Source organism: Camelus bactrianus, chromosome 1 (genome assembly GCF_048773025.1).
Source record: "Camelus bactrianus isolate YW-2024 breed Bactrian camel chromosome 1, ASM4877302v1, whole genome shotgun sequence".
In the NCBI taxonomy this organism is placed as follows: Eukaryota; Metazoa; Chordata; class Mammalia; order Artiodactyla; family Camelidae; genus Camelus; species Camelus bactrianus.
Window position 1 is genome coordinate 75,008,144 of NC_133539.1, and position 14,899 is coordinate 75,023,042.

General features: G+C 35.8%; 1 protein-coding gene across 3 annotated transcripts in view; it reads left to right on the forward strand.

The window, feature by feature from the left end:
* GNB4 (G protein subunit beta 4) overlaps positions 1 to 14,899 on the forward strand; it is a 51,191-nt gene that overhangs the window by 18,907 nt on the left and 17,385 nt on the right. For all 3 annotated transcript variants that reach the window (XM_074367569.1, XM_074367568.1, XM_045511282.2), the window contains 3 exons: positions 4,514 to 4,611; positions 14,024 to 14,062; positions 14,792 to 14,898. In XM_074367569.1, coding sequence (XP_074223670.1) covers positions 4,555 to 4,611; positions 14,024 to 14,062; positions 14,792 to 14,898 — 203 coding nt within the window. In that variant the 5' untranslated portion in view covers positions 4,514 to 4,554. The remainder of the gene's footprint in view (positions 1 to 4,513; positions 4,612 to 14,023; positions 14,063 to 14,791; position 14,899) is intronic.

Sequence of the window (14,899 nt, forward strand, 5' to 3'; positions counted from 1 at the left end):
GAGCCATCCCTCACTTCTGGTGCAGAGAGGGAGACATCCATACAATTGGAGATTTCCTTTGTAAATGTCAATTTGGGTTTCAAAGGGGTAACTAACATCTTTGAGAAACAAAACAGTATTATAAGGAGGTAAACAGAATGTGGGATGTTCTAAGGACAAGTCTTTCCAATAAGTCAATTTCATAGGGAAAAAAAGAAAGCAAGAGGTGAATTCTTCTAGATGGAGAGATTTAAGAGACAAAACCAGATGGATTATGTAGTCCTTAATTGGATCTTGATTTGAACAAATCTGAAGTGAAAGACATCGGTGGGAATAATTAGGGACACTTGAAAATGGACTAGGTATTAATAGTTACTAAATAGTAAATAGTTCCTGTTAATATTGGAGGTTTGTTAATGGTATTATGGTTTATTAGGAAAATGTCTTGATATTTTTGGAGATGTGTACTGAAGTATTTAGGGCTAAAATATCTTGAAGTCTGTGGTTGACTTTAAAATATTTCAGCAAAAACCACAAAAGATGAAGCAAGTACGATAACAGTATTAAATATGTTTGTAAACTCTCGTGATGGACATTATGAAGGTCCATTATACTGATTTCTCTGTGTTTGAAATTTTTCTTATTAAAAAGGCTGACACAATGGAGCAAGAGTGAGAGGTTGAACGTAGTAGATGAAAAGGGATCCTCAGAAGTGTAAGATTACTGAAAAGTTAGGGAAAGATAGAATTTAAATCTCAGAGGGAGAAATTGGCCCAGATGACAGAACAGTCGGCTCCTCTGTTGTCACAGAAGGGAAGGAGGAGCCTCTGGTGAGTCAGTCATGCATGTATCGTGTTGTAAAACAAGCAGTGGGAAATTAAAAGTTCCTGTCTGGTGGCTTCTACTTTCTCTGTAATACAGGAAGCAAGGCCAGCTACTGTGAGAGGGGTTGTGGGAAGTTTGGAAGCTGGCAAAGAGTGCAAAGGAATTGAAATCGTTGATACTAAGAGTGGATGTGATGGGTTAAAAGCTGCATAGGGTAGACAGGTACTTTTGAGGGCCCAGCTAGATTGCTTATGTGAGCTTGTAGTAGAACTAATGCACCTCACTGTTTGGCTTTTCCATCCATGTTTGGTAGCTTGGCTGAAAGAAAGGAAGGAGTTGGGTTCATCCAAGGATGAACATCCAAGGTGTGATTTTGTCTGTTGAGTGTGACCAAGTGGAAGGATGGGAAACTAAAGTGCTAGCAGAATGGGTGATGGAGTGCTGGACCTAGAATCTAGCCTGTATGAGAAGGGACGTGCAACTTGCAACTAGAAGATGAAGACTTCCTGGAGATACAAGGCACAGTGTTGTAATTATAGTCAGCCATGCTGTGTTACCTACTTCAAAGTTGCTAAGAGACTAGGTCTTAAATGTTCTCTCTGCAAAAGAAATAGTAATTATGTGATGTGATAGAGATGTTTGTTGACACTTCGGTGGTAATCATATTGCAATATATAAATATCAAATGAGCACGTTGTACATCTTAAACTTATACAATGTAATCTGCCAATTATGTCTCAATTTTTTTAGTAAAAGGGAATTGCCACACACTCACTATATTTCACATTGGACCCCTTGTCTTTCTTATGAACCTTCTCCCTGCCAAGGATTGTGAAGTGTCTGTAATCACCTCCTTACAAGCTAATAAATTACTCTTACTGTTTCATGGATGCTGGCAGAAGACATGAGACTCCTCAGTCAGAGCCAAGGACTTTATCACTCACTGCACTAGAAGTAGCGTGACCTGATGTTGGTTTGCACCTGTTCCTTGTGTTTCTCTGTTCTCGTGGGGGTGACCCACATGGGCCCAGATGGATGCTCATGTGCACTGGGTTTGCATCATAGTCCAGAAACACTGAGCTTGGGGGATTTACTACTTTTATAGTAAGTGGAAGCAAGCCCACTCTTTGTACTGAGGGCAGATTTGTCTCATCCCTTGAGGTCGCTCACTCCAGATACAACCCTGACAATGGCTCAGGTGAAAGAAACGAGGGCCTTGTATTCTTGGCATTCCCAGCAAGGGTGTGCAGGGACTCTCATGGCCCATGGCCCTCCCAGTATTCCCCCTCCACAGAGTGGTGGTGATAAGAGAATTCTTTTTCTTTGTCATTTCTATTCATAGTACCTCCATCCTTTTGGGCACCCAGGCTGGAAAATCTCATTCATTGGGTGCAACTCATGGTCTTGCTAGCTGCAGATAGCTCCTCTTTAGAGGGTCACTTCTGTGTGGCTATCGCTTTGGGGTGGAAAGGCTGTAGAGATGGGCAAGAGTTGGTTTTGAATGCCCTTAAAAGTTATATGAGACCCCTTTGAGCCCCTAATGTACTAAAAAGTACATTAGCAACTCAGTAGGAGGGACTTACATCAGTCCTGCTTGCCCAAGATCTTTTGGAACTCAGAAAATGAAAAGGCATCAAAACCAATGAAAGTTTCTAAGATTTCGTGGCCAGGGATATTTCAGGTATGGTCCAGCAAGGGCAGTTGGGTTTGTGACTTTAAAGAACCTGAATGCAGTTTATCTTCAGTTGAGTAGAATGATAGTCCAGATTGGCTGTAACCTAACCAGTCTGGTAGTCTCTGAGAAACATGCTAAATTGTTAAACAGTGCAACTTTATCAAAAAATGGTTAAGACTTGGGGGAAGGTTATAGCTCAGTGGTAGGGTGTGTACTTAGCATGCACAAGGTCCTGGGTTCAATCCCCAGTACCTCCACTAATAAATAAATAAATAAAACTATTTATCCGCCCAAAAAATTAAGAATAAAAAAATTTTAAAAGAAATGATTAAGACTTATGAAGACTGTTACCAAAATTTAGATAAATGGAAAAATGTACCACAATATTAAATTGGAAATGGAATATTAAAATGATGTCAGTTCTTTTAAAAGTACTTTATAGTTTAATGCCATTCTAATCAGTCCCAATGTATTTATTGTTTTGATTTGACAATATACATTTAAAGTTAACCCTGAAAAAGTAAAACATTTTTATACCACCACTGATGCTAGTGAAGGATAGACACCAGAAAAAATTTTCTCTTACAGGAATTTGCAGTTGGAATAGTCATTTTGGGCTATAAACTTGACCTGAGAAATATAAACTTGGATCTTGTGCTCAGAGAAGTAGAGAAAGTCATTCTGTAGAAAGAGAAAAATAAAGCAGGAATGAAGAGGAAAACAGGACAGATAGAGAAAGAATACTGCCGGTTACCAATCTCTGTTCTCTTCTGGGGTTGTTATATTTTTGTCTTTAATTTGGGGGTTCATCCTAAATCCTTAGAGTGAATTTTCCTTTAGTTCTTAAATAATTTCAGGTTAGTTAATTTATTGGAGAATAGAGTTATCTCAGGTACCAGGGATACAGCAAAGAGTAAAGTGAACAAAGTCTCTGCCCCGAGGAGCTTATGCTCTGCTAGGAGGAGACAGACCACAAATAAGCAAATATATGCTAGATGGTATTGAGTCTCATCGTGAGACATTAGACAGGGTAAGGGGTCTAGTTGGGTGTGTATGTGCTCTCAGTGAAGGTTGTTCTGAGAAGGTATCATTTGAATGGAGGTGACGGTGCAAGAGATGAAAATATCAGGGGCTAGAGGGTTCTAGGCGTTGGTAAATGCACGTGCAAAGATGGAGGCTGGAGCCTGCTTAATGTGTTCAAGGAACAGGAGAAAGCTTTTGAATGGCAGCAGCAGAAGGAGGGAGGGAGATAGGAAAAGGGAGCGGTGTGTGTAAGAGATGATACGGGCTCTGGAGGTTAAGATACAGAGTTAGGCTTTGCTCTGAGTGGAGTGAAAAAGCCATTATAGGACTTAAAGCAGAAGGACCTGTGTGTTTTAAAAGGACCACTGGTTGCTATATTTGGAATAGACTAGAGAGTGGACAAGGGCAGTAGAAAGGAGAGACCAGGTGAATGATTATGGTAGCTTGGACCAAGGTAGTCAAAGTGGAGGTAATCAGCATTGGTCAAATCCTGGATATGTTTTGAAGGAATGCCTGGCATGATTTGCTGATGGATTAGATATAGGGTATGAAAGAAACAGAACAGAGGAGTTAGGGGTGACTCCCAAGTTTTTGGCTTAAACAATTGGAAGGCTGGAATTGCCATTTACAGAGATGAGGAAGACTTCAGTGTGGTGTGGGGTTCAGTTTTGAAGTAAGTTTGAGGTGCCTGTTAGACATCCAGGTGCAGACATCTGTTGGTGCCTTCTGAACTGTTGTTAAGTATTTTTTACTAAACTCCATTCTGGTACTAATTCTCTATAATTTAGTCTTAAATACTGCAATTCAAGATTTCTCTTCCATCCTCTGATCTCATTCCTCCATAAAATCCTTTAGTAAATAATGTAGATCTATATTTACTAAGCAATTTTAAGTTCTAGTAATAATCTCATTTGAGTTTCAGAGGTACCAAGAGGAAGTTATATGTCAATACTTTAAAAGTAGATCAATATGTCATCGGAGAACTGAATCAGTCTTTCTGTTTTTCAATAGTGACTTTCATTGGTGAGTTTGTGAGATAAACAAATTCAAGGATGAGTGAGCTGGAACAGTTGAGGCAGGAGGCTGAGCAGCTGCGAAATCAGATCCAGGTAAGAGCAAGCTTTTTCATTTTGAAATTTTAACACTTTTATGTAGTCCCAGCAATGAACAAAATTTGTTCATTAGTGTATCGGTCTACATATATTAAATAACTTATAAGGAGAGAAGTGGTCAATTTGTTTTTATCATGCCTGCAAATTCTCCAAAAACCGTTTCTAAAAAATACCTGTGTGAGATGACTGGATAAAGAAGTTGTGATACACACACACACGCACACACACACACAATGGAATACTAGTCAGCCATAAAAAAGAATAAAATAATGTCATTTACAGCAACATGGATGGACCTGGAGATCATCATTCTAAGTGACGTAGGTCAGAAAGAGAAAGAAAATACCAGATCATTTATATGTGAAATCTTAAAAAAAAGACACAAATATACTTATTTACAAAATAGAGAAAGTCATAGAAAACAAACTTATGGTTACCAGAAGGGGAAGAGGATGGAAGGGATAAATTGGGAGTTCAAGATTTGCAGATACTAACTACTATATATAAAATAAACGAGTTTCTACTGTGTAGCACAGGAAACTATATTCAATATCTTGTAGTAACCTATAATGAAAAAGAATATAAAAAGGAATATATGTATTTATATGTATGACTGAAACATTATGCTGTACACCAGAAATTGACATAATATTGTAAGCTGACTATACTTCAATAAAAAAAACAACCTGTCTGGACCAATGGCCTCTGTGCTTAAGAAGTTAATTATGTTGTGCATGTAATCCCTGCTAAAAGACAAACATAATAATTCTCTTCTTACTCATATACATGGTGCAGAAATCGTAGTTTGATTTTTGGTGCAATATGATGAGGCAGATACTATCACATTGTGTTATATTAGAAAAATATTAATCTCTAAAAACATCAGATGGCAGAAAAACGTTAAAAATTGTTGATGATGTAATAAAGACATATCTGTCATCTTTTACTCTTGGAAATCAACTCAACAGTAAAGAGCATAAGAAACAAATACAAGCTTCATTTTCAACAAAATTAAAAACACTCAAAACTTCAAAGCCTAGTAAGAATGAGGAAGAGTCATCAAATGTTAAGGTGTAGAAGGGCTCTGAGAGACGGTTTCTGCGGCTATAAATCTCATACAAAGTAGATAGCGCTCTCCCAGGGACAGCATCATTCCTTTCCTTTGGAACAGTGGAAACAGATGCTTCCCTAGACTGAGGAATATCAAGGAAGGCAGAGATAAAAATGGAAGTATATAGACATGCCATCTTTTAGGAAGCTTCTTGATGAGCAGGGTAGAGGAAAGAGGCTGAGTTGTGTGTAGCCAGGTGCTGCCTACTTCTTCCCCAGGGAAAAGTAAGAGCTAAACAGCTTAAAATATAAATGAAGTTCAGCACGAAGCAGGGAGAATCCCTAATAACTTGGGACACTGCTGTGGTCTCTCCGATAGGAACCTTTTGTGATAGCTATTTCAGAAGAACTCATCTAATTTAAAAGTGAAGAATAAGAAAGAAGGAAAAATCGTAGTAGCTATACAAAGATATTACAGGACAGAGAGGAAAGGAGCAGGAAAAACAAAGGATGGATGCAGAACACTCAGCAGAAAAATGTTGATTCTGAGCGGATTAAAATTGTAACCGGTCTCATCACCAGGAATTCAAGGAAGTTAATGATTTAGATGTGAATAAAAACTCTGAGTGGATACCTTAGGTGTCTGAACAAAGCTGTCAAAACAAAGGAGGGATTTATTTTGCCTGAGATGATCAGAGGAGGCTTCATAGGTAAATCTTTGAGTTAGATGTTGCTGCCACCACCAGAATGGATTCTCCACCACCTCCACTTTGTGTCACTTGCTCCAGATGCTGAGCAGGAATGACTGATTGGCCAAGCACATTGGTCACATGCCCATCTCATTTTTAAAACTCTGTTCTCTATGAGTTTAGTTTTTTTAGGTTACATATGTAAGTGAGATTTGGGAGAGGAGGGTATAGCCAAGTGGTTAGAGTATGTGCTTAGCATGCACAAGGTCCTAGGTTCAATCACCAGTACTTCCATTTAAACAAACAAATAAATAAATCTAATTACCTCCCCCCAAAAATAAAATAAGTAAATATAAGTGAGATTATGGGGTATTTGTTGTTCTCTGTCTGACATATTTCTCTTAGCATAATGCCCTCAAGTTCTATCCATGCTGTCACTGCAAATGGCAAGCTTTCATTCTTTTTCATGGCTGAATAATATTCCTGTGTGTGTGTGTGTGTGTGTGTGTGTGTGTGTGTGTGTGTATCTCACATTTTCTTTATCCATTCATCTGTCAGTGGATACTTAGGTTGTTTCCATATCTTGACTGTTGTAAATAATGGTGCAGTGAATATGGGGGTGCATATATCTTTTTGATTTAGTATTTTTGTTTTCTTTAAATAAATGCCCAGAAGTGGAACTGCTGGATCATGTGGTAATTCAGTTTTTAATTTTTCAGGGAATCTACATACCATTTTCCATAGTAACTTTACTAATTTACATTCCCAGTAAAAGTGCTCAAGTGTTTCCTTTTCTCAACATCCTCACCAACACTTGGTATTTCTTATGTTTTTGATGATGGTCATTCTGATAGGTGTGAGGTGCTATCTTACTATGATTTTGATTTACATTTCCCTGATGATTAGTGATGTTGAGCACCTTTTCATTTACCCATTGGCCATCTGTATGTCTTCTTTGGAAAAATGTCTATTCAGATCCTCTGCCCATTTTTTTTAACCAGTTTGTTTTATTTGCTGTGGAGTTGTATGAGTTCTTTATATGTTGGATATTAACCCCTTATCAGGTATATGATTTGCAAATACTTTCTCCCATTCAGTAGGTTACCTTTTCATTTTGTTGATGGTTTTCTTTGCTTTTGTTATCTTTGCTTTTGATGTCAAATCCAAAAAAATCATTACCAAGACTGATGTCAAGGAGCTTACTGCATGTGTTTTCTTCTAGGATTTTTATGGTTTTAGATCATACATTTAAGTTTTTGACCCATTTTGAGTTAATTTTTGTGTATGATATAAGACAGTGGTCCAGTTTATTTTTATGCTCTCTGTTCTGTTCCATTGATCTATGTGTCTGTGTTTGTGCCATTACCATATTGTTTCGATTACTGTAGCTTGGTAATATAGTTTGAAATCAGGGCGCATGATGCCTCCAGTTGTTATTTCTCAAGATTGTTTTGGCTATTAGAGTCTTTTCTGGTTTTATGCAAATTTTAAGATTGTTCTATTTCTATGAAAAATGTCACTGGAATTTTGATAGGGATTGCGTTGAATCTGTAGATTGCTTTGGGTAGTATGGACATCGCAACAATATTCTTTCAATCCATGAGTGTAGAATACCATTTTATTTATTTGTGTTATCTTCCATTTCTTTTATCAGTATCTTAGTTTTCAGTGTACAGGTCTTTCACCACCGTGGTTAAATTTATTTTTAGGTAATTTATCCTTTTTGATGCAATTATAAATGGGGTTGTTTTCTTAATTTCTCTTTCTGGTAGTTCTTTATTAGTGAATAGAAATGCAGCAGATTTCTGTATATTGATTTTGTATCCTGAAATTTTGCCAAATTCCTTTATTGATTCTCATAGTTTTTTGATGGAATCTTTAGTGTTTTGTATATATAATATCATGTCATCTGCAAGTAGTGATAGTTTTAGGTCTTTCATTTAACTTTGGATGCCCTTTTAAAAATTTTTATTATTGTTGTTTTTTCTGATTTCTCTGGCTAGCACTTCCAATACTGTGTTGAATCAAAGTGGCAAGAGTGGGCATCTTTATCTTGCTCCTTATCTTAGAAGAAAAGCTTTCAGTTTTTTACCATTGAGTGTGATGTCATATATGTCATGTATGGCCTTTATTATGTTGAGGTGTATTTCCTCTATACCCACTTTGTTGAGTTTTTATCATAAATGGATCTTGAATTTTGTCAGAAGCTTTTTCTGCATCTGTTGAGATGATCGTATGGTTTTTATTTTTCATGTTGTTAATATGGTGTACCACATTGATTTGTGATGTTGAACCATCCTTGCATCCCTTGAGTAAATCCCAGTTGATCATGATGTATGATCCTTTTAATATATTGTTGAATTTGGTTTGCTAATATTTATTGAGGAGTTTTGCATCTACGTTCATCAGGGATATTGGCCTGCAGTTTTCATTTCTTATAGTGACCTTGTCTGGAATGATTGGCCAGTCACTTGGCCACATGCTGATCTCGTTTAATGCTCATAGCAACCCAATAAGGTAGACAGTGTTACTTCATTTTGTAGTTGAGGAAACTGAGCCTCAGTGAGATTAAGTAACTTGCCAAGGTAATATAATTATGAAGTGGTAGATACAGGATTCAAACCAGGTTTATTTTGGTTCCAGAGCCTGTTCTGTGAGCACCTCTGTGGTCCTGCCTCCCAGCTGTGTCTGCTAACATCCAGCTGTGTAGCCTGTGCTACAGCCAAACGAATCTGGTTCCCATTCCCTGAATTTACATTGCTCTTTTCTACTTTATTACCTTTTCTTATATTGTTTCCTTTGCCTGGGATTATACTACCTCTGCTCTAATTTTGTTCCTGGGACTTCTGTTCATTGAGTCCTAGTCTTCCTCTAAAAAGGGTCACTGGAGTCTTACACTTGGATTTGTTGGAAGGCAGCATGGCTTGGTGGAAAGTGCGAGGACTCCACCTTTTAATTATCTTGTGGCCAGGGCAAGTTTTAAAACTTTTGATGCCCAGTATCTTTGCTGTAAAGTGAGGATACCAGTGCCCACTCTGTGGGTTTATGGAGAGAATTAAAATGAAATGACATGTAAAGGACTTAGACCAATTCCAGTAAGTGGCAGTTCCTTACTTGTGCAGCCCTTTGGATTTATGTTGCAGGGCTGATTGCAGCCTGCCTTGTATTACAGTTGCTTGTGCACGTTTACCTCTACTGCTTGTGCTTGGCTGAAAGATTCTGTGTCTTAATCATCTTCATATCTCACCAGCATCCATGCACAACATCATGGGCACAGGTGCTCACTGAATCATCTTCCATGATTTCAAGTAACCGCATGTATGTAAAGTACCACGTACTTTTAGTCTCAGTCAAATCATGTCATGCTGTATTTACAGACCCTCTCTTCCTTCTTCCCATTCTTTCCCCCTCACTTCTAGAAATATAATTTAACTATATATTTACCTAATTATGGCATAAACACATGACATAGTAGAAATGTATACTACTTGGTGTAATATATGATTCATTTTAAATTCAAAAAACAGAAATAGAGAAAAACAGATTTTCTTTTGTAATTGTAACTTGTTTGATTTGGAGCAAGATCTGGAGTGATTTGGTGTAGATACTTTTAGTTTGTACAAAGACGTTGATAATCAGATCTTATATTTCTTATGGTGGACAACATGGAATTCAGCTGTTAATTGGAAATGGTTCTTTAATGTTCAGTTTTATAATGGACTAAAGTGTTCATAAGAGTAAGTTTTTCATAGTGTGGTTAGAATCTTTGCATATGTGAATTTGCAAGTAACTGCTAAGGTATTTATCGAATTCCCATATTCCAACGTGTTTTAATGTTTACTACTGATTTGCATGATAGTTCAATAATTTTTACTTGCAGTGTTTTAATTGCATTGTTGATATTAAGGTAAGCTCAGTGAGGACAAGGATTTTAGGTTTGTCTACTGCTGTATCCATGGTGCCTAGAATAGTACCTGAAACACAGTGGACAGTGGATTTTTTTTTATTGAATGACTGAATTAAGAAAGATGACCTTAACAATGATAGTTCCTTTTCACAAAGCTTAAATCAGAAAGCCTTTTTTTTATAGAATTCAGTCTTCAACTCCACTGTTTTGGGACATGGCTCAGGCCATCCCTGTCATTTCTAGACATTCTTTTCATCATAGGAAAGTGGGCTAAGTTATTCCTTGCCAAATGAGGTTTCTAAACCCACAATTTGACTAAGAATGAGAGACTCAAATCATATGTTTGTGTAACTACTTATGAACACCCTGACGTAGAAATATTCTAAGTGTTTATAAATAGGTTGAAAAGGCTGCCAAAAAGATCATGTATCCACCTCATCTTTGCTGCAAGTAGTGGCAGTCATTTTTCCCTTGCCTGAATGGAACAAGTTGTCCTTTTGGGACATTTATTCAATAAATAGTGCACGCCTCCTCTTTGCACAGGGCTATGCTAATAAGCACAGCTGGGAAAAACAAAGTTGAAGACGATGCTACCCTAACCTTTAGGGGGGAAAATTTTGGAACAAATCTAGTAGGAAGAATTAATTGTGCTTTTTATTTTCCAGTGTATATGAATCCTCAATTTATTATTAACTGATAAACATGATTTAAAACATTTTATTGCTTATTAAACATGTTCCTTGCTTGCCTTTACTTATTTTGTTACATTGATTTTTATTTTATTATCTTCCTTTTAATAATTCTCTTCAGTTTGTGTAAAAATTTAAGATCTCTTTAAAAGACTACCCTATAATACTTAGGCATAAACAACCGATTACATGTAGGGAATTTGCTATTAATTAAAAATAAAGATGTGACTCATTACATAAAAAATTATTTCCTGACATCTTTTTCTCATAGTAGATCTAAAATATTTTATTTCTAATAGCATCTGTATACAATGTAGTTGTGAAGTATTTTAAAGAAGTGTTATGTATTTTTTAATTTAAAAAAATTTTAATTGAAGTATAGTTGATATACAATATTATGTAAGTTACAGGTGTACAACAGAGTGATTCACAATTTTTAAAGGTTATAGTCCATTTATACTTATTATAAAATATTGGCTATATTCCCTTCACAGAGTATCCTTATAGTTTATTTATTTTATATATTGTAGTTTATACCTCTCAATTTCCTTCCGCTATCTTGCCCCTCCCTACTTTCTTCTCCCTACTGGTAACCACTAGTTTGTTCTCTATATCTGTAAGTCTTTTTCTTTTTAGTTGTATTCACCAGTTTGTTTTATTTTTTAGATTCCACATGTAAGTGATATCATACAGTATTTCTATTTCTCTGCCTGACTTATTTCACTTTACATAATACCTAGCATCCAAGTCCATCCATGTTGTTGCAAATGGCAAAATTTTCATTTTTTATGGCTGAGTAGTAGTCCATTGTGTGTATGTGTGTGTGTGTGTGTGTGTGTGTGTGTGTGTGTGTGTGTCTTCTTTATCCATCTATCTGTTGATCAACACATAGGTTGCTTCCATATGTTGGCAGTTATAAATAATGCTGCTGTGGGGTGGGGAGGATATAGCTCAGTGGTTGAGTGTCTGCTTAGCATACACAAAGTCCTGAGTTAAACCCCCAGTACCTCCACTAAGAAATAAATAAAATAAATAAACCTAATTATTTCCTCCCCCAAAAAAACCAAAAAAAAAAATTTTTAAATTAAAAAAATAGTAATACTGCTATGAGCATTGAGGTGCATGTATCTTTTCGAATTAGTGGGTTTTTTTTTTTTTCAGACAAATACCCAGGAGTAGAATTGCTGGGTTATACAGGGGTTCTATTTTTAGGTTTTGTTTGTTTGTTTGTTTTTGAGAAACCTCCGTACTGTTTTCCATAGTGGCTACAACAGTTTAAATTCCCACCAACAGTGCACGAGGGTTCCCCTTTCTCCACATCCTTGTCAACATTTGTTATTTGTGATCTTTTTGATGATAACTATTCTGACAGGTGTGAGGTGACATCTCATTGTGGTTTTAATTTTCATTTCTCTGGAGATTAAGGATATTGAGCATCTTAAGTTGTGCCTGTTGGCCATCTGTATGTCTTCTTTGGAGAAACGTCTATTCAGGTCTTTTAATTGGGTTGTTTGTTTTTTGATGTTGACTTGTATGAGCTGCTTATATATTTTGGATATTAACCCCTTCATCGGTCATACCATTTGCAAATATTCCCTCCCGTTCAGTAGTTTGTCTTTTTATTTTTGTTGATGGTTTCCTTTGCTGTGCAAAGCTTTTAAGTTTAATTAGATCCCATTTGTTTATTTTTGCTTTTATTTCCTTTGCTTTAGGAGGCAGATCAAAAAAAATATTGCTACTATTTATGTCAAAGAGTGTTCTGCCTATGTTTTCTTCTTATGGTTTCCGGTTTTACATTTAGGTCTTTAATCCATTTTGAGTTTATTTTTGTATATGGTGTTAGAGAATGTTCTAATTTCATTCTTTTAAATTTAGCTTCCAGTTTTCAAGTATTATATATTTTTAAAAATATTTCTGAAATGACTTGGATTATATGGTAAATATCCTTCCCATCACCTCAACTTGTAGTTGCCAGAACAAACAGGAGACTCAGAACACTTGCTTTTTGCCCAGAAGCTTAGTAACAACTATAACTCTGAATACGTTGGGCTTATTAAATCAGTCTAGTTTGTTTTACTCCAGGGATACAATGAAAAATCATTTTACAATGGAATAGAATTGAGAGTTCATAAATAAAGCTGTGTCTGTGGCTGATTTGACTTTTTATTAAGGGTAGCAAGACTATTCAATAGGGAGAGAATAGTCTTTTCAACAATTGTTGCTGCGACAGCTGGATATCCACATGCAAAATAATGAATTCCTGCCTCATACCGTAGATAAAAATTACCTCACAATGGTACCTAAATACAACAGCTGAAAGTGTAGAATTCTTAGACGTAAACCTAGTTGTTAATCTTTGTGACCTTGAATTGGGCAGCAGTTTAATATGACACTAAAAGCACAAGCAACAGAAGAAAAGATAGATAAATTGGTCTTTATCAAAATTATAAAAACTTGTATGTCAAAGGACACTATGAAGAAAATGAAAAGTCAGCCTACAGAATGGAAGGAAATACTTGCAAATTATACATCTGATAAAGGTCTAGTATCTGGAGTAGATAACTCCCAATACAGCTCAGCAATAATCAAATAACCAATTTAAAAATGGGCAAAGAATTTGCATAAACACTTCTCCAAAGAAGATATACAAATGGCTGATAAGCACATGTAAAGATATTCCACATGTGTGTTTAGCATCACATTTGTATGTGATGTCCAGAATGGGCAAATCCATTAGAAAGTAAATTAGCCATCCCCCACAGATGAAGGAAGAGGGAATTAGGAGGTACAGGGTTTCTTTTTTTTTTGGAGTGATGGAAATGTTCTGGAATTAGATAGTGGTGATGGCTGCACAACATTGTGAATATGCTAACCAACCCAACCACACCCCACAAAATGATTAAAGTGGTTAATTTTATGTTATGTGAATTCTATCTCAATAAACTTTTTAAAATAAAAATGATATGGGACAGTAAAAAGTATATTTCAAATCTGCATTTTCAATGAAAATATTATTTTAAATCATATCTGTAGATTTCCATGTCTAAATGTGTCACCATCTTTCTTTACTTCAGGATGCTAGGAAGGCATGTAATGATGCAACACTCGTTCAGGTAAAGTTTTGTTTTCTTTAGTTCATTTTAGTAATTCACACGAAACAGCTTGACACTGATGCAAATGACATTCAGATTCTTTTTATTAGTATTTAATTGAAAGAAAAATGAAATCTCTATTTAAATTAAACACTAATTTTTCAGATGCTGTACAAGTGCTTTTTAAAGCATATGTGTTAAAACAGAAGTCTGTGAAAAAATAAATACTATAAAAATACACAGATTCATATACTTCATGTTTCTTTTTAGGTAGCTTCTGATTCTTTTTGATACTACCTGGTTAATCCTTTTTTTTTCTTATATAAACTATTGGGAAGATTTCATTAGTTTAATTAATATTGATCACTTTTATTAAGGAAATATTTTACATGCTGTTCAAATATAAAATTGCCTTTCTTTAATTAAAATCAGAAATGTTTTATTGTTCGAGCATCTACTAAATAGATTTTTATTTGTGGCTGGCTTTTTTTTACTGAAGTTGGGAAGTATGTCTATTCTTTTTAGTTAATAGTCTACAGAAGATATTCCCACTGGAAGATGTGCAAATAAATCATACTTTTTCTTGAACAATATATGATCCTATAATGACTCTATGGAATTACTTATATTAAATTACCTTAAATCACTATGAATTTGTTTTATGTCTGCTTTTTTTGCCTGTTACTGTTTCTGCTTTATTTTCTGAGCTATGTCTAAGGTAAAGAATAATGTTCTCATCACTTCCTAAAGATCACAGCAAATATGGATTCCGTGGGTCGAATACAGATGCGAACAAGACGCACACTGAGGGGTCACCTAGCTAAAATCTATGCTATGCACTGGGGATATGATTCAAGG